This window comes from Acanthochromis polyacanthus, chromosome 10 (assembly GCF_021347895.1).
Source record: "Acanthochromis polyacanthus isolate Apoly-LR-REF ecotype Palm Island chromosome 10, KAUST_Apoly_ChrSc, whole genome shotgun sequence".
NCBI classification, from domain to species: Eukaryota; Metazoa; Chordata; class Actinopteri; family Pomacentridae; genus Acanthochromis; species Acanthochromis polyacanthus.
The window spans coordinates 28,910,941-28,938,793 of NC_067122.1; the positions used below are offsets into that span (position 1 = coordinate 28,910,941).

General features: G+C 39.5%; 2 protein-coding genes across 3 annotated transcripts; one reads left to right on the top strand and one right to left on the bottom strand.

Annotated features, from left to right (window-relative positions):
- The first annotated feature begins 1,868 nt into the window (after positions 1-1,868).
- On the top strand, positions 1,869-23,852 carry brd8b (bromodomain containing 8b). 2 transcript variants are annotated; one of them, XM_022202956.2, is made up of 19 exons: positions 1,869-1,976; positions 3,488-3,584; positions 4,326-4,395; positions 4,515-4,564; positions 4,685-4,807; positions 4,888-4,968; positions 5,402-5,466; positions 5,946-6,112; positions 6,747-6,938; positions 7,338-7,431; positions 8,104-8,246; positions 9,656-10,094; positions 10,178-10,215; positions 11,431-11,630; positions 12,414-12,506; positions 14,020-14,088; positions 15,228-15,513; positions 20,226-20,270; positions 22,304-23,852. In XM_022202956.2, exons 1-19 carry the CDS (start codon positions 1,958-1,960, stop codon positions 22,361-22,363), a joined length of 2,331 nt encoding a protein of 776 aa, XP_022058648.1. In that variant the 5' UTR covers positions 1,869-1,957; the 3' UTR covers positions 22,364-23,852. The 2 variants fall into 2 exon arrangements, with proteins under 2 accessions (XP_022058648.1, XP_022058649.1); XM_022202957.2 differs by lacking the exon at positions 20,226-20,270.
- A 1,568-nt stretch (positions 23,853-25,420) lies between these two features.
- Positions 25,421-27,443, bottom strand: si:ch211-39i2.2 (DNA damage-inducible transcript 4-like protein-like). The gene is made up of 2 exons (XM_022202970.2): positions 27,151-27,443; positions 25,421-26,190 (listed from the first exon to the last, which is right to left on the bottom strand). The coding sequence occupies exons 1-2, from the start codon at positions 27,326-27,328 to the stop codon at positions 25,739-25,741; spliced, it is 630 nt and encodes a 209-aa protein (XP_022058662.1). The 5' UTR covers positions 27,329-27,443; the 3' UTR covers positions 25,421-25,738.
- Positions 27,444-27,853: the final 410 nt, after the last annotated feature.

The window sequence follows — 27,853 nt, forward strand, 5'->3', positions numbered from 1 at the left end:
GATCTACATTAGTTTAAAAGCAATATAGGACCATGAATCTTGCATCAAGTTAAACTCAATCTGTTCTATCAGCACTTAGGTTTCACAGACCTCCGGGTTTGGCTGCTCTGTCCTGAAAATTGAAAAAAACAAAACAAAACAACAACAACATAATTTTCCAGGCCTTGTTTGCCACCTTTTGATTGCTTTTTGGCATGACATAGGGAAAATGAGCTGTGATACTTGCAGACACACAAGCCACAGAGTGCATAAATTTTTAGTTTTATCCTTCTGATTTATTTGCTTAGAAATAAAGAAATAAACAAATAAATCATTTGGTTCTACTGAGAGCCCAGTTCTCACTGCTAAAATGACAAACAGGGCAGAGGTTGTGTCCAGTTCTACTTCCTCTAAGACAGTGGTTCTCAACCCTGTTCCTCAGGACCCCATGTCCTGCATGTTTTAGATGTTTCCTGCTCCAACACACCTGATTCAAATGATCAGCTCGTCATCAAGCCTCTGCAGAAGCCTGATGACGAGCTGATCATTTGAGTCAGGTGTGTTGGAGCAGGGAAGCATCTAAAACATGCAGGACATGGGGTCCTGAGGAACAGGGTTGAGAACCACTGCTTCTAAGACATGAGAATTTTATATTCTACAAATACACATACTTCTACAAACTAATTTAGTTTGTTCTGATACTTTAAACATCTCTAAATGTGTTTTATACAACAAATTGCATTAAAATGACAGCATTGCTGTACAGGTTTGGAATAACTCATTTGTATAGAGCCTCACAAGGGTCATGTCAAGAATTTTTTGGTTTGTGTTAACATGCAATAGTTATGCATTTTGTCACTATATGCTTTACATTCATTTTGGTCTACACAAATAGTTGGTGTATTTGTCCAGTCCACTTATCACATACTGTAAGTTTAGGAAAACACTCTGTCGATAGTACAGAACATTAAGATAATGTCACAATTAATGCATTTGTTGCTCAATAATCATTTTAAAAACTTTTCAGCTTCTGGTTGTGAGCACAACAGCATCTCTGGTTGTGATGTAGCACAAGTTGTACAAGATAATGCAAAACTTTTTGTGAGGTAACACAAAAGTATTTCTCCAAAAATTCTAATGTGGGCTCTGTAAATTTGCTCAGTATAATTTACAAAAATTATATTATCTGCACAATTTGAATGGAGAAATTAAGGAAAACAAAGGCATTTTTGGATGAATCTAAAAACTGAATGGGTTAGGTTGTGTTTAACCAGCTACAATATTACTTACAACACCAAATTCACGATTCACTTCACACTATGATTAATCCTGTCAACATGGACACAAGCAATGACTTAATAAGTGCACAAAGTTGTCTTAAAACTCGGTTTGTGTACAACACAAACCCACAATTGCAAAATCGAGTTCTTTCTTTCAAGAAACCTTTTTTAAAAGAAGCCATTTGCAAATATCTTTTATTTATTTATAAATTAACTGTTTGTTTACACATGTATTCTTTTTATCATTTGGAACTTGTTGTATTTGCACGCCTGTGTTTGCAATCGATTTTTGTGAGGTTTTTTTTCTTGTACATGTGGAAGGTGTTTTTTATTTGTAGCTAGGACGTTTTACACACAGGGTGTCATTCTGGGAACACAAGTACTATTCATTTAAATTCTGATAACTGATTGAGAAGTGGCTTGTGTTTTCCCATTTTTCGCATTTAGTATCATATAACAGGAAATAAAATGACTGTACAAACCCCGGATCACTCAGGGATCTTCAGATATTAAGACCCTGTGTCTCAGACAGCACTGACAGACAGTTTTTTTAATTTGTGTTTTCCTCGGTCTCACTAAGTTTGTATATATCTATGGTTTCACCCGCCCCGTTCAACGTTCACTGTAATGTTGGTGTTGGTGTGCAACACTAAAAACTGTCCGGCGGAAGTTGTTCCTACGGCCTTGTCACAAAAGCAATGGCGAGCGGTATCGGCAGTGAGTAGCATTTTCAAATCTTTTTTTATATATTTGCGTGATTTACAGAAAACAGTTACAACAAACAAGCTCCAAATATTGAAGTTAATGTAATTTGTTTGGTTTCTGGAGCTGCGCTGCTTCATGAAACGTTACACCGTTTTGTAGCCGTGTGTGTCTCATGAATGTGTCCCCCTCAATCAACATCGTTAAGCTAACGCTAATATTTACATAGTAGACAAAAGTGTGTTGTTGCTAGCCGAATTATGAATTTTACATATTGTAGTAATCGTATTGATTTTGAATTTGTAATGATCCCCCAGTACCGAAATCAAAACAGGACTCACAAGGCTGTAATAAATGTAGAGACATCCTCTGAACACGGTACAAGCTAACATCAACAACGTAGCTAACTGTAGCGAGCTAACTTGGATAAATATTAAAGCCTCTTAGCTAACTAGCTGGAGCTACTGCAGTTTTTGAAAAATGTGTTTTCTTGTATTTGTTATGTTTCGTTACATCCTCACTACATAACAAAATGTAAGGTTTACATTGACTGTACAGAGACTGGACCGTCATATATACCATAAACCAAAACAACTGCCCCTGCAGAAAACTAGCAAAACACTGAACAATCAATTTAAGATTATGTGCTAACAGAGAATATGAAATATTGAAAGACTGGATTATCAAACTCAAACAGAGGGGCCTTTGACTCTTTTTTTTTTTTTTTTGTATTGACTATACGTGTTTGGTGCATTGTGTACATTTGGACATCGACTTAAGAGAATATAGTTTATTTGGTATTAGAGCTGAAAAAATCTGCATGAAAAAATGTTTAATTTAAGTTTATATCTATAATTGCTGATCATTTTAATGACTTACTTTCATTCAGGGTCGGGATAAAAGAAGATTTAATGACTACTACTTGTTAAGTAAACTTTTTAATGTGAAACAACAATGAAAAACTTACACAAATGTGTACATCTGCACCCACATTATTTAAAAAGGTAAACAAATCATTTCACACTGAGATACAGTAAATGAATAAATGAACTCCATTGCAGACCTTCAATTGGAAATGTGACAAAAAATGAAGGAGATCTGACAAACTATTATGAGCTACTGTGGGAGCATGTTTAGGGTTTGTTGATGCCACCTAACTTAGCCTTATTATTATGTGCTTAGTTGATGGTTTGCATTTGATGCATTTAAGTAAAATTATGCATATTGAACACTTTCCTTATTGTTCTTGATGAAGTCTCTGTTGCTGGTACTAATCCTCGGCCTTGAAGTAAATCAGTTTAGCATTGGAAGAACTGTACCTAAAATGCAGTGACTTTTGTTGTGTTTCAACTGAGTGAGCTGACTTCTCTGTTCTAGGTTTGCTGTTGTCATTTGTAGATTTTAATTGGTCTTTGTTTGTGTCCTTAAAAGGGTTTGCATTAGCTCCTAGCAAGCTAGTGGCTACCAAGAATGTGTAGAAATGCCATATTTTATCTCTGTGTTTGTGCTTTTTTTTTTCTTCACAGAGCACAAGATACTGAATGTCGGGCCAACGGAGCCCTGGTCAGTCAGGGAGAAACTGTGCCTGGCCTCCTCTGTGATGAGGAGTGGCGACCAAAACTGGTAAAGCAAATAGCATACTCAAAAATGTACTCATCTGTTTTTGCCATTCACAAATAAGGAGCTGAATCATTCTGTGAAATATGTGTAATACAGTCAAGTGACCAAGTTAATGAAAAACCTAAAAAAAAAAAAAGCCTAAATAAGGTTTTTAGCCAGCCAGTATTAATGGCCATTAGCATTGATTCTTTAAGTTTCTGGAAGCACATAATGTAACTACATCTAGGATATTGGCTCCATCATGTACACTACCAGTCAAAAGGTTGGACAGACTATCTCATTCAATGTTTTATTTAATTTTTTTCTACATTGTAGATTAATACTGAAGACATCAAAACTATAAAAGAATACATATGGAATTATGTTGTAAACAAAAAAGTGTGAATCTTCAGTATTAATCTACAATGTAGAAAATAATACAAATAAATAAAAAGCATTGAATGAGAAGGTGTGTCCAAACTTTTGACTGGTCGTGTATATATTTGTATATTTTTGTTATGCACTCAAAATGAGTATTACAACAGCACAGTGAGTGCAGAAAAGAACACATATCAACCAGAAGTTCATGTGAATTTGAAAACTGGTGATTTGTAAGAGAGTGCAAAAATCAATCAGTATTTTTTGAAAATAAGCTAAACCCTTTAGGAATATACAAATAAATTTATTTAGTCACCACATGCTTTTATTTTCAGGTTATTGTTTCAGCTCGTGTGTTAATTCTAAGGGGTATCTTTTGTCTTTCAGGGTATCTGTAAGTAGAGCCATCAAGCCTTTTTCAGAGCCTGGTCGTCCACCTGACTGGTTCTCACAGAAGGTGAGAGAGCTACAAACCCACATAACTCTTTCTGAATTGTCAGTTAGGTATAGCTGCGATTAGACTGAGCTCCTGTCAGTCCGTCTGAGGGTAAAATTGTTGTTCTGTCTGTTTCTCAGCACTGTGCCTCACAATACTCTGAACTGCTTGAAGCCACAGAAGCACCAAAGTCAGTATTTCAACACAGACACACATCTATGTGCAGATACATAGCGATATTTTTCTTTCTTAATCATGAGCAAAGTGATTAGAAATTTAACCCAAAGTGTGCGTGCTTTCTTTGCTCCAGGCGTAAGCGTGGTGAGAAGGGCGAAGTGGTGGAGACCATTGAGGATGTCATCGTTCGTAGGTTGACCGCTGAGAGAATAGAGGAGCTGAAAAAACTGCTGCGAGACACACAGGAGCAGTATAGGTACATAAAAACTTTAAAGGAAGACCTTTGAGGACTGTGAGATTTGAGATTTAACCAAACATTGTTTTTTGTCTTGACAGGAAGTTGAAGAAGGAGGTGGATCTGATACAGGCGGGTCACATGGACTCCCAGCTGAAGGAGCTGTGGGCAGAAATCACACTGTAAGACTTTTATTTGTTTGGTAGTAAATGCAGTTAGACCAAAAAGTGAAATGTCTGGGCAACTATTGGATGGTTAACCATGAAGTTTGGTCCACACTTCCACAGTTTCCAGATAATGAATGATAAAAATTTTAGTGAGTATGTGATTGACTTAACTGCACCATGTGGTCAAAATCTACAAAGCTTTACAATGAGCTTAAGGTGTTGTTTTTTTGTCACGTTTCACCATTCAAACTGTCTTGCTGACTAATGAATCTGTAGTTTCTGTTTGCCACTCAGCGACAGTAGCTGACGGTTACTCATGGAAAACAGAGGGTTTCCCATTTGGTTGTTTCATTCCAGCTAGCGGCCTTTACAACACTCTCTTTCCTCTACTTCTGCTACCGATCCCCCATGCTGCCAGTTATTCAAGTGCTTGTTTTCTCATCTTCAGAAAGAAGAAGCAAGAGGAGGAAGAAGCAGAACAGAAGAGGAAAGCCACAGAAACTGCCTACCAAGGTAACTAAAGTTCAGTCTCACTCTATGATGATCATGTGGGTATCTGTTGGAAAAAAGAAAAGCCCCCCCAAAAAACCTTGATTCTGTGATAGCTGCCGTCATTGTGCTCTGAGGAAGATTCTAAAGTTGCATCAAAATACAATAAATTTGCTGTTTTGTAGAAATAAATATTCCGTGATCATTAATCATTGATTAATGACACTGTTGAGAACAAAGATGCTTTGATGTGAGATGTTACATAATAATGTTCTTTATATGCAATAAATCTGCAACTGCTAGAACTTCTTTGTGTTCATAGATGATTTCGATAAGTATTTTCCTTAGAGAAGATGTTTCTTGGTACTAAGGTTGAAATGATACTTTTACATGGTGCCTTGCTCATGATTTCTGTCCTGCAATTTTCTCTTAATTTCTTGAGCTGAGTTAGAAAATTCATTAATTCAAACTCTCACCCACCTGACCCTCTTTTTCCTCTGCAGCTCGTCAGGCCATGAAAAACACACCAAAGCGTCTTCCCAGTGTCACTGTACGTTCTCCCCTGGGTGCCAGCCCACCAACCATGGATTCTCAGGCTGACTCTTCAGTCCCAACGCCACCCATGGACACAGGAGGCGTCTCCTCCGACGACACCATCACCCACTCAGTCGTAAGAACGCACCTTTGCCTTATTAACTCCTGTGAGTGGTGAGACAGACGTGACAAGCAGCACTGCTCCCAGTAGATCGCACACTGAGAAACTTCATACTTTGTTTTGATGCAAGATCACCACATTCTACCTGTTTATTATAGATATTTTGTGCAATATCAATATTTCTACAAATACAAGAGACTGTGCAATGTCAGTATTTCTTGTACGAGTTTTTATACTCATGAAAGAATCTGTGCAATACCATTGGTCTGAAAGTTCCCACTTGCAGGGTTTATAAAGAGTGATCTTAGTTGAATGATTATAATAGAATCTTATCTTCTAGTAGGGCAATAAATTTATTTCCCTGAGCATATTTATACTACCAGTCATTTCAGGTCATTAAGGCTTTATTTCAGTGGTTTTGAAGATTTTTTGCCACAAACTGTAATTTAACATCAGGACCTTTAGCCATACTAAAGTCCTCAGTTTCTGTTTATAATATGTTTATGAGGTAGACTTCACCGTGAATTCTGCTATAAGCCTTTGTTTTTGTTTTGTTACACGTCAGTGGGAAAGGATCATCTATCATTACAGTTTGTAGTCAATAAAAATATCATAACTCCTCTCATGCATTCTTTGCTCCCTCCTCCAGGCCCAGGGGGTTGGAGTGTTTCTACCGGCAGCAGACCCTCCAGGACCGGTGCCCAAAGATGGAGGACTGGCTGCCCTAGTAGATGATTCACCGCAGAAAAGGCTCCTAGCTCAGAAAGCCACGCCGCCGCCTTCACCTCTTCTCTCAGAACTGCTGAAAAAAGGCAACATCATCTCAGCCAGCCCCCGCCTGGTGAGAGGAAGCTTAGATTGAACATGCAAGAAACGAGAGCAGAAATGAAGCAAAAAGAAAGACGTACAGTTATTGACTTAAATATTCTTCCTGTGCTATACTTTATACACATGAATAGATTTAATAGTGCTGTAAATTTAGGCTTGACCAAAACATTTAACATGGCAGTGTGAAGTACAAAGAGAAAATGAAGTAAAAGCAACTGTTATAATATAATATGTAAATATATATAATATATAATCTCAGACTTGTATCATTACATGTGCTTGGTGACGTTTTAATTATTTAAAAGAGCTTTGCTACAATCTTAAAATTTAATGATAAATAATTTTATTAGATTTCAGAGTCAGTCTGGTGTAAAAGCTCACTTGTGTTTTTGTTGTGTGTTTTTGGTGTCAGGTTGCAGAGGGAGACGCTACTGGTAGCCTGACTAACGGAGTACAGACAGCGACAGCAGCTACTGCTTTACCACCTGGTCATGATGTCATTGCAGGTAAATTCACTTTGAATACCTGTCGGTGTACACACATATAAAGGCTCACTGACTGCTTTTAGAAGGTTATTGAATAGTGTCTAGGACGATTCTTGGGAGAACGCCACCTCATCATGTAGTGTAGACTGTTGCTTTGGTTGTGATTTGACTGCTGTCTTGGGAAAAAATTGCATTCAGTGAGAATAAACAGACTCTACACTTTGTTGCCAAATGTATTTGTCACTAAACATAGAAAATACAGTAGAAAGGATTTTTTTAAAAAAAAGGAAAACAACAAAGCAAACTGGCTGCTGTAGCGACCAAAGCATTTAGATTCATACGGTATGCTGTGATCACAGTTATTCCAGAGCTCTCTCTGTCTGGGCCAACATTGTTGCATATCTTTCTTTCCCTTTTATTTCCTTACAGTTTTCTACTGTCTATTTCTGAATAAAGAGAAAAATTGTGCTCCAGGCTACACACTGCTACGAAAAGACAAACAAACTAATTGTCGAGTCATGCTACTGGTTCATATGGCATGCTTTGAATTCTGTGTAGTTTTGTGAATTTTGTGTCCATCTCTGTAACCAGGTCTCGTTTAGGGTCACTGTTTTGCGTTTTACAGAAGATGATTATTTTGAGTTCTTTGTTCTCTGCTTTTGTTCTTCTTTAACCATCTGTGTGGGTTTACAGAGAGTGAAGCTGAAGCTGCAGTGAAGGCAGAGCTCAGTGAGGAGACAGGATTAGTAGAAGAAGACCTCGTAGCTGTGTCTTACATGGGAGACGAGCTGGACCTGGAGACAGTGGGGGACATCATTGCCATCATAGAAGAGAAGGTACATACTGTGAAAATTTTAAAAAAAGTTCACATCCCGGGTTTGCGAGCAACCACTTTGGCTGTACGTGTGACCAAAATATAAAATCACTCACTTTCAACTGAGGTAAATCTGACATTATCTAATCAAACTAACTAACATTTGGTCACACAACTGCCTGACTTCATTAGGCTGCAGTAACTAGATGAGTAGAGGGTTCTATGTGCCAGGTTGCCTTGTCATGACAACTAATGCTTTTTCGGTGTTCTGGGAATTGTAGCTTCAAATAACAACCATAAAACTCTAAACTGGCTGAATCTCTGCATGCACATGGCTCACACCAAGCTCCACATCACCACAAAACTGTAAACCTGTGGGGAAATATGAAGATAGGGTAGAATGCATTGCATTTATTGCAAAGAGCATGGCTTAACCATAGCTGGCAACAAAGGTTTGGCTGTTGGAGCATCCATGTTCAGAATTAAAACACTAAAAATGTAAATCTCTTCATGAAACTTGTGACAGGACAGCCTTAATCCACTCAGTGGCAAACTGAAACAGTAAGGAGTCTGAAATGATAATGAAATGGAACACTCCTTATAACCAAAAAAGAGCTGCCGTTTACTGACTTTAATACCCAGCAGGTTAAATTTACAAAACATAAATGTGGCCCTTTATTCTTTTTTGCAGTCTTTTACAATTTGTGTTATGAAATTATCAATTTGTATGGAAACTAACAAAAAATGTAATGTTTAAAATACAATATTCAACACCAAAAATTTAAGTGAACAATTTTGAGTGCACCGTAGTAAAAAAAAAAAAACTTGGTGTGTCAGTGAAACTAAAATTCTGGAGCCCTAACATCAGTTTGCCTCCTTTACCGTCAAAAAAGGCAAGAATGGACGGGGGCACATGTTTTATGGACAGTAACACTGGAGTATTTTATACTAGACTGGGTCTGTGAAGGTAGTGAACACCCACAAAGTAATCTACAGATAATATCACTGCATGAGTGTGTGGAGGAATATTTACTGACAAACATTACAAAGGGAAAAGATTTTTAAGCCCGTCATTGTGTTCTGACAGTAGGTCTGAAAGAGACAGATTTGCTTTTGTTAACTGCAGCACTTACCAGCATAATTATTACTGCCTTTTTGTTGAACTTTGGGGTGTTCTTTTTTCTTTGTTTGCGTGAACTTCACTCAGTCAATCTTGCAGGTGCTTTATCTTGGATACACAAACACAGATATGAACTGCTGGATCTGTGCACAGTGTAGAAAAAGACAGATAGATAAAGCATTATATTTCAGAAAGAGTATCTGCTGAATCATTAAGGTCACATGGGGTGTGTTTTTTGTGTGCGGTCAGTTTTCAGCACATAATGATTTATCTTCTTTTTCCTGTGTGCTCGTCTCTGTCCACTGTCCCAGGTCGATGACTCTGTGGAGGCGTTGGATGCAGCTGCAGTGGAAGCAGCTCTCTCGCTGTGTGAAGAGGCTGTTTCAGAAGGTCACACCCTTCCCGGCCCCTGGGAGACCCAAGAACTGAAGGCCTCAGAGCCCACACCCACAGTGCAGGACTCCGATCCCACGCAGGAATCTCAGGATGTGGCCACAATGTCAGCGCCGGCCGCTGCCAGCCTGGAGACGCAAAACCAGGCAGAGGCTAAAAGAGAAGAGCAGCTTAAGGGAAACTGTGAGGGAGCAGAGGTGACGGGGAGTGATGTCACTTCCTCTGTCGCCTCTGACGACGGTGCAGCGGGGAGCGAGGTTACAGAAGAGGGGGCTGCAGTGAAGGAGGCCGCTGAAGCTACAGTGAAGAGTGAAGGAGAGGAGTGGAGTCAGCCTGAACCAAACCCACCTTGCCTGGGTGGGTGGCAAACACATGAAGACACACAGAAATAATGCTCACATCTTTATAGTTCCTAATTCTTTTCTCATTTCATGCTGCAGACTCGGAGGACAGCTCTGTGTCTGGGAAAGAGTCCAAGGTAACGCGCTGATCTACACACAGGGTTTCTGCAGAGCATTAAAAGGCATTAACAGTCATTAAATTGATTTTGTGAACATTAAGGCCTTAAATGGCATTAAAATTCATTAAATTTGATTCTCAGTGGCATTAAAAATTCTTTGTGCAGTTTTCAAGAAAAAGTATTTCATTATACTAATATATAATTATTGACCACGATTGGTCAGATATGTGCATCTGTGTAAACTTGCCGAAGCATTGCGATAATTGTTCCAGCTGGTCGGGTACCGCCAGGCTGGACTAGATAGAGGAGAGGTGGGAAATGCAAATTCCAGCAAAAATTACTCGAAACAAAACGTGGATTTCAGAGAATGACTGCAGCCCATGGGCGGTCGGGGGATTTCCGGATTCAGAAATAGTGAAATGTACGGACAGTTTTCACAGGAAAATCATCTTTTACAAAAAAAACCCAAATCTGTATAATTTGTTGAGTTCACAGTCATGGCATTAAAATTTTTACAGTTGCCACGTTTACATGAGACCTTTAATTCCTCTTTGATTTGGAATTAAAGTTAATTCCGCTTTAAAATCTCCTTGTAAACATTTTATTCCGAATTAAAAAATTAATTCTGAATAAGCTTAATTCTGAATATATTGCCTGGTTTATTCCGATGTTAATTCTGAATAAACTAATTCAACTTTAGTTAATTCTGGTCATTCTGCGCATGCTTGGCTCCTCACGTAGCGATGGCGTAGCGACGTACACATTCTGAGACCTTTGTCAAGTTGCTGTTTCAAAACAACAAGAAAAAGCAAAGCGAAAAGCGTGCTTATTAATTGTTCCTCCGTGTTGTTGGGGAAAAGAAATGCCGTGGCACATGGAATTTTCTTTTCTTCCGGTAAACAGGGATACATCACATCCACTCCCTGCCCAATCAGAATCCTTTTTAACGCCCAAGCGATACAGTGGGATTAAGGACGGGGAATAAACGTGTGGTCCATTTAAACCCTAATTCGGGATTAATATTTCCATGCAAACGCGAAGCACAAAACTTTAATTCCTAATGAGTTAATTCCGAATTAATAATTCCGAATTAAAAAACTTCATGTAACCGTGGCCAGTATAGCATTAAAATGGCATTAAATCTGACCGGCTGATTTCTGCAGAAACCCTGTACACATATTTACGGTAGTAAAACAGCAGCAGTGATTTCACTCTGTGTGTGTCGTTGAATAGGAGGTGAAGGAGGAGGAGGCTGGCAGTGAGGGTGACCCAGAAGAAGGGATGGAGCTGAAGGAGGAGTGTGGAGAAGGGGAGGGTCCCTATCTGTCGGAGGTGGAGCGGGCGGCCAGCGAGAGCGAAGACGGCTACGGCCCGCCCTCCCAACGCTACACTGCAGATTCACTGGCCAGCAGCCCAGCCTCTTCGTCCCAGCTGTAGGTGTTCACGGTCACAGAAAGCACTGAAACATCTGTGTCATAACGTCCACGAAGGAGTCGTGCACTACAAAGATATCCATCCATCCATTCTCTATACACCGCTTTATCCTCACTAGGGTCGCGGGGGGTGCTGGAGTCTATCCCAGCTGACTCGGGCGAAGGCAGGAGACATCCTAGACAGGTCACCAGTCTGTCGCAGGGCTACATATACAGACAAACAGTCACACTCACATTCACACCTACGGGCAATTTAGAATAATCAATTAACCTCAGCATATTTTTTGACTGTGGGAGGAAGCCGGAATACCCGGAGAAAACCCACACATGCACAGGGAGAACATGCAAACTCCATGCAGAAAGATCCCAGGTCCAGGCCGGGACGTGAACCGGGGATTTTCTTGCTGCAACTGCCACTGTGCAGCCCACTACAAAGATATATATAGCTATATGAAACAAGGAGCCTGAGTGAATTTCTATCCTGACATAACCCCTGTCCTCACTCCAACTGAGCAATTTAGCACAAATGGTGCTTCATAAATAGATACAGCTTAACTCGCATTTGTCATGAATGTTCATGTCATGACCTCTGGATCAGATTAGGACTCCATTTCTCTGAGCTAAGCAATTTCAGTCCACAGACGTAAAAAGTCTAACAGCCGTGTGCTTTTGTCTCTGCTTCTCACTTCTGATTTCAACTCCCTGCTGACAATCATCTCTTCATCCCCCCTCTGCCTTGACCTCCTCTCGCCTCCTCTTCCTGTTCTGCTGTTTCTGCTCCAGCTCTACATGTGGCGAGGATCAGGAGGCCGTCCAGGCGCAGAAGATCTGGAAGAAAGCCATAATGCTGGTGTGGAGAGCAGCAGCCAACCACAGGTAGAGCGTCATGGATGACCTAAACCGTCAGTCACTGAAGTCTTTTTTTTTTATTTTTTAGGCCAAAACACAAAATGCAGTGCCACTTTTTTTTTTTTTTTTTTTTTTAAACTTTTTCATTTTTAGCATCATCACAGATATCTGGATAGTACAGTGGTCCCTCACCATATCGCAGTTCACTTTTCATGGTCTCATCGTATCACAGATTTTTATGTTACATTTGATAGTGCGGGATTTTGTGGCATTTATGTATTTTTATCTATTCATTATTGGGGCGAGCTGCGTTGAAGAACAACATGAGAGAAAGGAGGTCTGCCTTTTATGCACTGTGGACCTGACAGATGCTTTTATTTTGACGCTCATAGAACAACGCTGTAGAAAATGTGGCAGGAAGTCATCAAACGCACTCACGGTTTTGACAACATAACATTTAACCAAGCTAAGTCGGCTGACTAAACCACAAAAACACAATGAAACACAAACATTAATAACACTGGAACACTAACATAAACCACAATAATGACATTTAAACCCCCATGGTACATTGCAGCTCAACAGTTCAGTCATAGCGACTGGCTCTGGGATCACTACAGTATTTTAATGATTTTTGCAGTAAAATAAGCTTTTTCTAGCCTAAAAACTGAAAACAATATAAAAGACTATTAAAAAATAATAGTTAAAACATATTAAAGGAATATAAAATGGAAATAAAATGCTGAACTCTGATTGGCTCAGCAATCGTAGCGTCAGTCTCCCCTGTCTAGCAGCATTCAACATCTCATCTTGTCCATTTCACATCTCCGTCTGATTGCCGCACATAGTGCTGCTCTGCGATGTGTTGCGGAGGGTTTATAAAACCTTAAAATATATATAAATAATAAAATAAGTATGGTCGCTACTTCACGGATTTTCATCTATGGCAGGGGAGTCTGGAAAACAACCCCTGCAACAGACAAGGGACCACTGGATTGAGGTTTTGTCTCCAGATGACTGGTGGCTGCTTGTCTAACAAAGAATGATTAAGATTTATTATATAAATCATATTAGATCTTTGGACTGTTAGCTACGCATCTGCCGCTTTAGATTTGATATTTTGTCCCTCGAACATACAAATAGAAGAGAAGATAAGAGCTGCTTTCTGTGTGATTCATCTGATATTAGAGAGCTGTCAAAAACTGTGTGAATGAAGCATTTCAACAAGTTTTAGATATTAGATTGATTGAACTAAATTAACCTGCTGGGATTTTGTGTAAAGTTGACATAGTTTGAAAATTGAGGTGGTTGTTTTTTCTTATTGTGTGTACGGCAGTTTTTCTTTTGGCTGCAGTGCTGGAGGTGATAGTTGAATAGATGTGAGTCAAAAACAAAATATAAAAACATAATTCAAGCTGATAGGCAGACTTACTGCAAATCTTATGTTGTCAACAAGTAGGTTAGAAGCTTTTCATCTTGGGATCAATTTCTGATTTGTAATTTTATTGCTCTGTTTTACCTTTGTTCCTGTGTCTCTCAGGTATGCCAGCGTCTTCCTGCAGCCTGTGTCAGATGACATCGCCCCCGGTTACCACAGCATTGTGCACAGGTCAGACCACACACAAACACGCACTCATTAATTTTATTTGTTTTATTCAATTCACTTTTTATTGAAAGAAGTTAGATTTTTACATCTGAAAAATTAAGCAGATATACACAAACTATATGCATCCACAGAGGAGATGTAAAAAGCAACAGCAACATTTACAGCAGCTCATTATTGCCTTGACATACAGGATTTCAAAGTAAAGAATCAAAAAATGAATTGATAAATAAAACCCAAAAACATTTCCTTCAGTTATAAGATTTTGAGTCCGTATTCATGCAGTCATCCCATCAAATGGGGTCTAAAAGGCCTCACATATCTCACCCATCCCTCCCAGTGAATTCATCTTCAGGTTTACAATAAAGGTTATTCTTTCCGTCCTGTAAATTCCCATGGTTAGGTCTATCCAGTTATTTGTTGTCGGTTCTTCTTGTTTCAACCATCGTTTTGTTACTGCTTTTTCCCCTGCTGCTGTTAATTTTCTGAATAAGTATCTATTTATGTTTTTGTCCTCTGAAGAAATGTATCCCAGATATACAGTTTTAAAATCAAAAGGTAAATAAGTATTAAGAATTGTTTCTTTGGCTTTATGTGTTTCTTTCCAATATTGGTTAATTTTTGGGCATTTCCAGAATATGTGGAAATGATGTGCAGTGTGGCAGCCATAGTTCCTCCGGCATTGTGAATTCCCATTTGTACAGTGTGCCTTATGGCTAGGGGGAAAAAAAACAAAAATGAGTCACATTTTTCCAGCAGAATTCTTCCATCAGTGAGGTTTTGTACTCTTCCAGTGAAGTTGGCAGATGTTTTGCCATTGTTGTTAAGCTTCCTTCTTTCTCCTATTTATCCTTTATGTATCTTGTTGAGTGCTTGTTAATATTGTGGAGACTTTTGTACAATTGCACTCATTTTTTATTTTAGTGATTGTTTTAGGCCTGGAATGTGGCAGAGGGTGTTGAATTATCACACCAAAGCACACTGTTTTAGAGACTACATGTTGTGTTAAGTGTATTTAGTACATTCATTACACCAAAATTCTTCTTTAAGGCTAACAGGAATAGCATTTAGTGTTGGATGCAGTTGATTGTTTACAAAACACATCTCCCTTTGCTGTGCTGCCTCCACCTCTAATCCTGCTCCAGACCCATGGACCTGTCGGCCATAAAGAAGAACATCGAGTCCGGCGTGATCCGCACAACAGCTGAGTTCCAGCGCGACATCATGCTGATGTTTCAGAACGCCGTCATGTACAACTCGTCGGACCACGACGTGTACCACATGGCCCTGGAGATGCAGCGCGATGTCCTGGAGCATGTGCAGCAGTTCCTGGCCACCCAGCTCATCATGCAGACCTCAGAGAGTGCCATCTCCGCCAAGAGCCTCCGCGGCAGGGAGGGAAACCGTAAGCCTGGAGAGCCGGCTGAGAAGGTGGGTTGAGCGGCATTTAATAAAGAAGAATCATTTATCAAAATTGGAACAAAGCTTCCAAGTCCCGAAATGTCATTGTGTTCAAACCAAACTTTGTATCTCTCAAACTCTGTGCTTAGTTTTGCAGCTTCTGTTGAGCTGGGACAACTTGTTCGTTTATATTTCCTGTGCACTGAAGTCACATTTTTGTTTAGTTAACCATACAGTCAATATAATTCTCAAAATATCCAGTATTGGTGTGAAACTTGTTCAAATTTAGAACTAAACTAAGTTTCTGCTATTGAAAGTACCCACCTGCTGCTGTTTTGATAATTTGATAAATGAAGAGCTCTTGCATCCTACAAAGCTGTGGTCTCTGAGTCAGCTCGGCTCTTGTTGTATCAGTTGTAGATTGGAAACTTGATCCTTAGACAGCATTGATCATCACTGATGTGTGTGATATTTCTCTCCATCACCATGAGACTTGGATTGTAATAGGAACATTTTATTTCACATTTTACTTGACATGACGTTAGATTGAACCTTTGTGAATCGCATAGTCTTTTCATGTTTGGTTAATTCTGAGGCCTTACACGTGAATGATGTCTCAGTAATGTATTACCAACCAGTGCAATATACACTCCCCATCCAAAAATATTCATCAGTGAGGTCAATTCCTTTATTTTTTTCAGTAGACTGAAAACATTTGGGTTTGACATCCAATGATGAATATGAGTATCAATGAATATCAACATTTCAGCTTTTATTTCCACATATTTACATCTGGATCTGCTACACAACTTAGAAGATAGCACCTTTTCTATGAACCAGCCCATTTTTCATGTGCGAAAGCACTGGAACATGTGACTGACAGGTGTGTTTATTGCCCTGGTGTGTCCTATTACACTGATAATTCAAACAATAAGTAGCACTTGATGTCTACGTTCAGTTTCAGATTTGGGTTTTGCCTCTGCAGACTGCATCTATAGTTAGAGGTGTAACCAACCAGAGAGTTATCTGTAGGCAAAAAATGAGCAATTTTGAAGCTGAGAGAAGATGGAAATCATTCAGAGCCATTAAACAAACACTGGCCATAGCAGGTACAACCATTTAGAATGTCCTGAAGATGAAAGAAACCGCTGGTGGACTAAGTAACAGACGTTGAACGGTTAAACCAAGGAAAACAGCAGCAGTTCACGACAAACATTGTGAAAGTTAACTGTTAGTGACATCAGAAACAACCTCTAGAGGGCAGGAGAGAAGATATCACAATCTACTGTTCACAGAAGACTTCATGAACTAAAGTACAGGGGCTACACCAGAAGATACAAACCACTCATTAGCAAGAAGAATAGGAAGGCCAGGCTGGAATTGTCCTAAAAGTACAGAGATGAGCCTCTGAAGTTCTGGGACATAGTTTTATGGACTGATGAGACAAAGATGAACATTTACCAAAGTGATGGAAAGGCTAAAGTTTGGAGAAAGAAAAGATCTGCTCATGATCTAAACATAGAGGCTCATCTGTGAAACAGTGGAGGTAACGTCATGGTTTCTTCTGGGACGGGCTCATTAGTCTTCACTGATGATGAAACACATGATGGCAGCAGCAGAATTAACTCAGAAGTCTACAGAAGCATTTTGTCTATCAGTTTAAAGAAAGATGCAACCAAACCGACCAAGATAATGACCTAAAACACACTGCCAGAACAACAAAAGAGTTCATCAGGGGCAGGAAGTGGAAGGTTTTAGACTGACCAAGTTAATCCCCAGACTTAAACTCTATAGAGCTGCATTTTACCTGCTAAAGAGGAGACTGAAGGGAGTAACCCCTAAAACAAACAACTGAAAGAGGTTGCGGTGAAAGCCTGGGAAAGCATTGCAAAAGTTCGGTGCAAGCAAAGGATTTGCAACTAAATATTACGTCTTATTCACTTCAGTCTATTTTAAATCTATCTTTCCCAGTACTTTTGCTGTGGTGTTCCGTTACAAGTACTCTTATCTTCTACGTTGTGTATCAGATGTACATACCTGGAAATAAAATCTGAAATGTTGATCTCGTCTCGTATTCATCGTTTGACGTCAAACCTAAATGTTTTCAGTCTAAAGCCTTACCGTTCCAACACTTTAGGAGGGGAGTGTATGCTTGTGTTCAGTACCAGAAGCCAGAGATACACTTGGGAGACAATGAGGACAGTATTAATTCTATATAGTAGGTTAAAATGAGCCAGTCAGACCTGCATACATTGTTAAACACTTCACAAACTTTCTGTTCCACTTGCTGTAAAGTGCTTTGGTGGAAGAACTGACTTGATGTTGACTTTCCAGCTGATTCATGTCCTGCATGCCGGCTGCACCTCTCCTCTCTAACTTCTGTCTGTCTGCACCTGCCTGTCACTTACTCATGCTCGTCTACCCCGTCCATCTGTCTGTCTGTCTGTCTGTCTGCATACGCCCACAGTGATAGATTTTTTAAGATAGTTTTCCTGCTACATATTGCTTTCTGTGAATTGTATGATTATGGGAGCCTTGACTGTGTCTGACAGGATCCCTACTACTCATGGCATTTTTGAAGTATCATGGAGTTTAGAAAAGTCTAGAAGTATTTGGGAAATTGCAATATTTTCTTGGGAAGTCTAAAAATGAAGTTGACTTTTGCAAATGATTTTCTTTGCAGAAAATGTTTGGCAAATATTTACACCACTGTATAAAATGTTGTAATCTTTGTTTGACTCACTGTAGGTTGAAATGAGGCGGTCAGAGCTCAAACAGTATTTTGAAATATTACCACTTGTACTTTATGGATGAGCTTCGATTGGATAAAAATCATGATGTTTTTCATGGGAGCTATTAAGGGAACTGTTGTGTGGTGCTGTGCGTGGATGTGAGTGTGTCTGACTGCTTGTTTACAGTGGTGGAAAAACGTTTTCGGACACCCTTAAAATTTTACGCAATCCCAAATATGATTATGAAATATTTGTGGAGAAATGTTTTTTGTGTTTCAAAAGGTGTGGCTGCATTAGACAAAGATTTTTTTTGTTCATTGTTTACAAGATAAACTAACAAAACTAAATTCTTGACAGTTTCAATATGTCAGTTCTCAACATTGTCGGTATCAAAGTCAACAAATAATAAAAAATGTGTTCAAAACTGAACAAAAAATAAATACACCATGACATCATTAAATTAATATTTAGTAGTCCTGCCATTAGCACACAGTAGAGCTCTAATCCTGGCTAGCATGTTCCCCACCAGACTTTCACACTGCTGAGGGATAATGTTGTCCCATTCTTCTTGAATTACTGCTTTTAATTCTTCTAAATTCTTTGGTTTACACTTTGAAACAGACCTTTTCATAATCTACCACAGATTTTCAGTGGGGCTCATGTCCGGGAATTGAGCTGACCACTCTAAGACCTGGATACTGAGCTCCTGCAGCCAAGTTCTGCTGGTTCTGGATGTGTTCAAGGAGCATTATCTTGTTTAAAACATCCAGTTTTGACCTCAGCAGAACAGTGCACCTGCAGATGGATGTGAACATTTGGGTTTGGAGAATGGCACAATACTTGACAGAGTTCAATATGAGATGAGCAACACCAGCAGCACTCATGCATCCCCAGACCATGATACTGCCTCCACCATGCTTGACAGTAGATACTGTACATGCTGGAGATAATGCTTCACCTGGTCTTCTGCGTACCCTCACATTAGCAGGAGGAAGATAAAGTTGGAAACTGGACTCATCTGACCACACAATCTTCTTCCAGTTCCAGTTCTTGTGTGATTGGGTCCAACGACGCTGGGCTAACCTCTGTCTATCATTGATCAGAGGTTTCTTGACACCCTTGTAGGACCATAAACCATGATCTAAAAGTATGGAACACTGGACACCAGTTTGGTTTGACCACTGCTGCTGAAGCTCCTGTGATATCATTTGACGGTTTTCCTGCACATTGGGACAAGGATGTGGTAATTTCTTGCTGTAGAAACCCCTGGACGCCCAGATCTTGGTTTGTCTTCCAATCTGTTGGTTCGTCTGTATTTCTGCAGAGTGAATCTGCTGAAGGACTGCATCTGCACCTCCTGGCTATCTGGTGATAGCTGTACCCTTCCTGGCTGAGAATCTGTATCTTCAGGCGTGTTTCTTGTTTTAGTCATTTTTGTCTCTGAAGAACTTTCAAATATGTTGGTTTTATATAAACACAAAGAACGGCAACAAAAATGTCTTTTAATTAAAAGCACAACCTCCATTAGTGGATCACTGGTATCAAAATGAGCCAATACTCAAAATTTCTTATTTTTATGGAACCAATCAATTTGAAGTCTTTAATGGTTTTTTTAGGATTTGTTTAGTATTATGGCTGTGACTGTTCTAAAAGAAACTGCACTTGAAGACCTCTTCAAGCAATATTTTGCAAATGCATGTGGTGTTCGAAAACTTTTTTCCATCACTGTATATGCCTGATTGTCTTTGGTGTATTTCTCCATGTTTTTGTATTTGTATACATCAGTCTCTCAATTTCCTGTCTGCATTTGTGTATGTATGTGTGGATATCTGTTTTTTTCTGTTCTCTGAACACGTGTGCGTCTGTCAATGTGCCGTGCTGAGGCTGCGTGGACACCTGTCCCTCAGCGTACCTCCGTGTTTGACGCAGACTTCTATGAAACTTGCTTTCTCACGCACGTCTGTGTGTGTTTTCTTTCTCTTTCTCACTCCAATGTTTGTCCTCCTACAGGACAGTGTCCCAATGGCCTCTCCTGCTTTCCTTCTCTCTCTCTTTGTAAGTATTCAGGTTCTCCCTCAGATCTCACCAGAACCAGGCCACGCTCTGCACACGCTTATGTCAACGCAAACACACTCAGCACACATCTGTCTACACCTCTGATCTCTTTCCTTTCTCTGTCTCTTCATTTGTATTTTGCAGCATTAAAGGAAACCAGTTTCAATTAAAGATAGTAAGGATTTAACTGGACAATATTATTTCACAGTAGTAAATAATCTAAGGACACTTACCAGTTCACTTTTGGTGACTGTGCTTCTTGTGAGGATGAGTATCAGTGGAGCATTTTATGTAATGACACCATTAAAGCCACTGTTTTCTCAAACTATAATTAAAATTGTAACATAGATGTGAACAACAGCCAACTTACAACCTACAGTGAAATTCCAAAGTTCTCTCCTTTGCCAGAACATGAAGCAAATAACTTTGAGTGGAGCTGAACCGCTAAATGTTTTTGTTGGGCTTTGGTGTTTAACTGGTTATTTGGTTGGTGTTGCTGCTACATCAATAACCCTCCAGGATCAATCAGTTAATTTAGGCAGTGGGGGAACAGTCGACCTCTGAACACCTACACAGTCAAAGTTTTCACATCTTCTGGGTTTAACTTGTGTAACATTTACTGAGCAGTTACTTGTAGTTGAGTACAAGCTAATCGACATCATGTTAAAGAAGTCGTCAGTGTGGCTGCATTTTATTAAACAGACGGTCAAAACTTGAGTGTAAAGTTTCATACAGAAGATTGGCAGGTCATGTAAAACAGCAGCTAACTTATCAGTGGTATTTTCTTCTATAGTTCATGTGCTCCGATTACTATTTGGTGCAGTTCTATTTTTAGAAATCATGTGCGTGCGGGCAGCTAAAGTACTGGCTGGTCTGCTTTGAGTTTGTTGTTTCCGTTTCGGTATTTTTAAAAAAGCCAGGCTGAAACGATTTTATATGCTGCAGATGCTAGTTTTTATGTTTATTCAGAATTCATTTAGCAGGTACCGTGCACTCAGTGTATTGTATTCATTTAGAGATAATGTAGACTTTTCTAACCCACTACCAATTGATTGGTTGGAGAAGGAATGATTTTACCCAGATTTTCTGTGGTTGTTGTATATCAAATATTAGTTTGAGTCACATTCACCTCAAACCAGCGAGAAGAATGAAACAAAAGTAGACACGAAATATCAAGATCAGAAAGTTATATTTTTCTGAACATTTTTTTAAAAAGATGACATTTTTATTGATATTTTGTTTTGACTGTCCTTCAGTTAAACATGATGTGACTTGTTTGACAGAACACATCAGACTTTGGATTGTTTCTGCACAGTTTTTGTTTTTCCTCTTTGTCCAGCGCAGATATGTGGTCGGTCACGTTTTGTAACAGCTGTGATGGTAACGTGAGAGAAACTGTTGCTCAAAACACCGATGTACGAAATTAATGTAAAATACTCTTTAGTGTTAAAAAGATTCAAAGCCAGACAGCTGCACTTCATCTCAGCTGTACAGATATGTGGTATTTATCTGAACGACAGATCCTCTTTCTCTCTGCTCTCCTTTACACTTTCTCATGTGCACACACATTCTCAAACGTCTCTACACTCCATCTGTGTCACCCTCATAAGCTTTAAGTTCTGTTTGCACACAATATCCTCACCACACACACATAAACACACACATGCAGGTTCCAGTCACCTCCCATCAGCTTCCGTCGACCTTCGGTAAATGACCCCATGCCGGTTTTCTGTGTTTTTCTGTTCACGTGCGTTTGTCCATGTCTGTGCATGTTCTAATTTCTTTTTCTCCTTCTTTTTTCTTTTTTAAGCTCCCTCGTTTTTATTCGTTCATCATTATTTTTTTCTGTCCCTCATTTGCGGAGGAAGCCTTCCGAGGTGGACTGTGCTGTGTTTTTGTACGGAGCTCGATCACACGAGGAGGCCCGCCACAGGGCTTCCTGCACTCTGTCCAGCTGACCTTTGACTTTTACACCCTTACGTTAAGTCTTCTTCCTGCTCTCTCTCTCCTCCTCCCCTGTCTCTCTGCCGCAGGACGGAGGCACCAGAGGCCGCCGCAGTGCCATGGAGGCCGACCTCAAAATGAAGAAATAGACTTTCAGAGAGGTTTCAGACTCTTGGAGCCGCTTTTGGGATGCCAGCAGTTGGAGCTGATTACTTACTGGCCCCTTTGGGTGTTTTCTGGAGAGGACTGTGCAGCCTCTGTGTGCCTGGTTTGTGTGCGTTTACATTCATCTGTCCTTTGGCATAGATGAGGGTGTGTGTGGATGTCTGATAGAGCTGCACAGAGTTTCTTCTTCTCCTGTTCATTATGTGCAGCAGCATCGTGGGGTTTCACGGCAGGACTCACAAGCCAGCGCAACACTTTCCCCAAGTATCATTTCACCAGCGAGGGCAGTAGGTCATCATTTCCCCCCTGTGGAGACGGAACAAGAACTCTGGAAAGAGGAGAAGAACAATTTCACCAGCAAAAGTTTGTTTGGGATCAAATGATCAAGGGCAGTTTGAGTCTCGCTTGCCAGATTTGATTGTGTTGAAGCACAGATACGAGTCAGTTAAAGGACTGATCTGTCTATTGAGTGTGTCCTGCACCGCATTGTGCCCAGCCAGTATGGCCTGAAAAGACACTGTAGACATCAACAACAGAGTTAGAAATCATAATGTACAGTTCCACAAAGTCTTACTAGCACTGCATGTCGGGCTGATGCTACACAGAACAGAGAAATCTATCAGTTTGATCACTTCTGAGAATGTTATAATAAGATTCAATGTCTCATCAATGTTTAGAACTTGATTTTCTGCCTTTTTCATTGATACAGTAAGAGAACTATCTAAAGTCAGAAAAGCAGAAGGTGTCACTGAACTGCTGGTTTGTCCTCTCTGTTTAGTAATGGATCCAATTTTCAAATCTGTTGGCCAGTACAGACCAGTGCATGTTTTAGCCCATTAAACTGCATATACTTTACATTTCTACCGACATTTTTCCAAAGCACAAAGCTGTTATTAAATAATTCAGTTCACCGTCAAATCATACAAACACGAAACCTGCTACAAAAATCCATCACAGTAAACAGTTTGTTGCCTGTAGTTACAGAAAAAGGTGTGTGGGACTGCAGCAGATGTGCATGTCGGATGTCAGCGTGTCCCTGAAAGCACCAAAAGGCTGAGTTATAAAAGCAACTGCGTCATGTAATGATAATGTAGCTTTGATGAATTACCGGCACTTCAAGTCAAAGTTCCAGCTCTTCTTATGTTCTTGTGAAACAAACTGAGCAGGAAACTTTTGCTTTGTGCTTTGTAAAATGGCAGTGATGTAAAATCCAGGTCATGGGCTTCAACATGCAGTTTGTTGTTGCTGACATAGTACCGATTCATAGGATGTAGACCGTGTGTGCTACGTAAAAGGAATAAGAAACGTGTTTGTGATGTGTGTTAGATGGGAGTGCAAAATGGAGTTTTGTACCTGAGGTGGATTATGTAGCGTTGTGTTTGGGTAGCTGATACATGTGTCATGTGTTCTGTTGTACATTTGTTAAATAAAGATTTAATCTAAATGCAAAAAAAAATGTTTCAGATGGTTAGAGGAATTTCTGATTTGCTTGAAAAATTTATTGCATAAAATATGAATATTCGTAAAGATATTGTAGCTGAATATATCAAATACTTGTAGAGATTTTTTTTAAGAAAGTGACCACAGACCCACTTTCACTTTTTTTCTTTTTTTTTTTTTGCACAGTATAATTTTAGGCTATATTTGAACAACAGCATCTCAGGAAACATTAAAGATAAAAGTCTGGATTTTTCAGACTCTGCCATATTGGACAAAGATCAAATAATGTCTAATTATGGGTGAGATAAAATGTGAAAAGTATTGAATCCATCGTTAAAAGTCTTTGAGCACGTTAACAAAAACAATGATAATGCCAAAGCTAGCTAGCCTGATTGAGCAAGTATGACAAGTTGTACCACAAAAACAGGAGTGTTGGTTGATAATCTAATTCAAATACTATAATAATATATAGTAGTTCTCTCAAAACAACTAAGAAAATATCTATTTTTAAATATGGGTGTAATTTTTTTAGTTTTGGACCTCACTCTGTATGCTTAAACCTGGCTTGGAGGTGACTTGTCACGTAGTTTTTTGTCATTTCTTTGGAATTTGTCGCTGCATTAGGTCATCTGATGACAGCATAAAATAACTGATTACACCGATCTGTTGTAACTGTGGGATTTTTCAACTGGAAAAATGGTAATACTTTGACATACACTACCAGTCAAAAGTTTGGACACACCTTCTCATTCAATGCTTTTTATTCATTTGTATTATTTTCTACATTGTAGATTAACACTGAAGATTAACACTTTTTGTTTACATAGTTCCATATGAATTCTTTGACAGTTTTGATGTCTTCAGTATTAATCTACAATGTATAAAATAAACAAAAAACATTGAATGAGAAGATGTGTCCAAACTTTTGACTGGTAGTGTTCATATATTTAATGTTAATATTTTGTGCTTATGTGAGCAAGACTTTAGTGGTAAATTTATTCTCATGATCACTGTGGAAATTGTTAGAGGTAAACTTTCCAGACTAGTGCCACAAGCTGGAAGTTTAAGTACATGTATGTTTATAGGAACTGCTGAAGAGTTTGTCTTCTAGCATCTTTTTCAATAGATGATGAATTCACTAAGCACAGTAGGTAACGTTTACCATTTCTCCAGCCGACAAAGAAGGCTCAGAAAAATTAACATGTCCATATTATTTAATTTCCCTTTGGGAATTAATAAATTTATTGTATTCAAAAACAAGAAATATTTTCAAGATAATTTCACTCATATATTGCAGATTTAAAATCAGTTATGTGAAGGAAAACAATGAAAACTTCTGGTTATTAGACAGCCTCAAGGTTTAATGTGCAGAAAGCAGTAAGGCTAGGATAATATTTGATACATGAAGTTAAAATTTCACCATTTTAAAAATCTGTAGCTTATCCCAATGTTTCAAACATATCAGCAGAAGGTCACTGATGTTTAGGATTGAATGACTTTCCTACTTTGTATGATCTACATTCATTTTTATCCAACTACTTGATGACCGAGTACAGATATGTGTGAAACTCAGAGGCTTACCCAAATGCAAACAGGACAAAGACAGTGTAAAAAATTTATTTTACAGTTGCATAAATAACAGGGTACAACACATCAGGACTGAGACCTGCCCAATCATGGAATGAATTTAGCATGTTTACAGTGTTCAACTTTCAACCGTTCTCTGCCAAATACTGTAGTAATATTTACAACAGAGTAGCAGTCAAAGTACACATTCATACAAGACATGAGGAACAATCTTTAGAGTTAAATTACAACACAGGAACTCCAACATTTTTCTGTGCACGCCAGGAAAGGCTCGTAAGCATGTGGCTGGACGTTTGAAACGCAAAAATAAGAGGTGCGACACGTTAACATTCTCAGCTTAACTGCCAGTTGAAATCATGAACAACAGGACTGGCAGAGGAGTAGAGCTTCCTCTTCACCAGACGGTACTCTGGTCTGAGCCTCAGCACCTTGTTGGAATCCAAGATGTGCTTGAGTGGTGGCCAGCCATCATCCACCTTGAAGACCACAGACAGCTCAAAGGTCGGGGTGACAGTCGGGTCAGGGAAGACACTCCCCGCAGACATCAGGCCAACTTTGCTCTCGACGTAAAGTGTGATGGAGGCCCCCCGGAGCCCACAGGGCTCATCAGCGGAGGCTCGAACCACGTCCTGGCCAACCCTGGTGGTCATGTGGCGAGGCAGCAGCAGCACCTGGCAGGAGAGGACAGAAGCTTTGGCCTCTGTCAGGCAGCGCTCGATCTGCTGGGTCACACCCTGCTGCAGGAAACGCTGATCATTCTCCAAACCAATGTTGAGGTCAGTTACTGTGTAAAGAAATAAAGATGTTAGGAACAAGTGGCACTAGTTTACAACATGCTTGTTTTCAGAAAAGTGTAATATCCATGCTGACACTAGTGATTGACTGATGTGAGTTTTTAACTGATACACATTAACTGTTATATTGTAGCAGCATGTGATAGCAGGGATCATTTCCTTCAAAACTAGATTAATTCATTAATTATGATGACTACTACTGAATAAGTATGCTAGCAATAGGAGCGGTGAAGTCGGAGCACAACACAGGATGTTGGGACACTGATTACAGTGAGATCAATTTAGATTGAACAGTTTGTTAACTGCAGTCTACAGTTCTTCTGTTTTCTTAATCTGAAAGCATTTTTTCCAGAAACTCTTTCAGAGTATTCTGTGACCTCAAGCTGTTGACGTAGCCTGAACCACTGTAAAATCAGCCAACTTCCTTGTTTGTGGCAACAGTTTCTTGTTCAGTTTCACAGGGTTCTGTCTCAGCGAAAGAGAAATTATTGAGATTAAAGTGCCAGAAAAAAGCAGCCACAAAAGCTTCAAATTGACCCCTGCAACACTGACTACACATTTCATCATGTGAAACGTCCTGCAAACTTTCACTTTGATAGTTAGAGTCATCAGAATAAAAAAAAAGGTTTGGCCTCAGCAGCTGACAGAGGCAGCCCAGAGTGCAATCAGCTGATCCAAGACCTGCCTCAGTTACATCAGACTCATCCCCATCACACTGAGAGCTCATAAACTGTTCCGCCAATTTAAATAGTTCTAATTTATCACTTTGTAGCTAATTTAACTGTCGCGCATTGATATTTAAATGTTTTTTATGGCTCTGTAGGAGTTAATTAGAGAGAAGTTCTCAAAACGAGCAACTTTTTTCTTTAAAAAAAATACCGTCTATACTTGTGTGTAAAACTAACCAAAAAACAAAAACAGACATACTTAGCTTTTTTAAAACAACTTACAAGGTGAGTTAGTGTCTCTCTCATCGCAGCTCTCGACGCTTCCCCGCCGGGCACCGTTCGTCTTGGTGCCCGGGGATGTGAACTGGCAGAAGTACTTTCCTATCATCTCTACGACGCTGTTCTCCTCCGCCGGGACGGTAACTCCGTGTCCGAAGAGCAAAGCCGTGGTATACACCATCCTGATTCCTGTTTGTTCAGCTCCAGTGTCTCCTCCGAACGTTTGCAGTGTGTTTTCTCCATGTAGTTTCAAGTAGCTGAGCTGAGCGGCGGAACCCGTTCAGAGCGGAGGTTTATATACCGGAGGAGCCGGCGGTTGCATCAGGCGGAGGGGGCGGGGCTGACCGGATCAATCCAGAAACTTCTCCACTACAGAGCGACAGACAGAGCTAACGTAAGCTGATATAAAACAAAAGAAGTGGGTTATAACTCTGCTCTAAGTGCTTTTATAAGTGTAGTTTTTACTTTTATTTCACTTACTCTAACTTATAATAACTTATGTCGATATAATGTGCAATATTTTGGTACAATATCAAAATTTAATAAGTCATATTGCTTTAGTATCATTGCTAGCATTACGTTTTACTTTTCTATTCTATCCTTATGTTAGCTTGCTTTTGTTTCAGTAAGGTGTCATACTTTATATTATTGTTTTTCTAATAGGCATTGCATTATCCTTTTTTTCCCTTCGTTTATTTCTGAGCTA

Coding starts and splice junctions, on each gene's coding strand:
- brd8b (XM_022202956.2), top strand. Junction 5,467..5,945: donor CACAGAAACTGCCTACCAAG/GTAACTAAAGTT, acceptor TTTCCTCTGCAG/CTCGTCAGGCCATGAAAAAC. Junction 20,271..22,303: donor CTTTCCTTCTCTCTCTCTTT/GTAAGTATTCAG, acceptor TCTCTGCCGCAG/GACGGAGGCACCAGAGGCCG.
- si:ch211-39i2.2 (XM_022202970.2), bottom strand. CDS start 27,328: ATGGTGTATACCACGGCTTTGCTCTTCGGACACGGAGTTACCGTCCCG. Junction 26,191..27,150: donor GAGAGACACTAACTCACCTT/GTAAGTTGTTTT, acceptor TTCTTTACACAG/TAACTGACCTCAACATTGGT.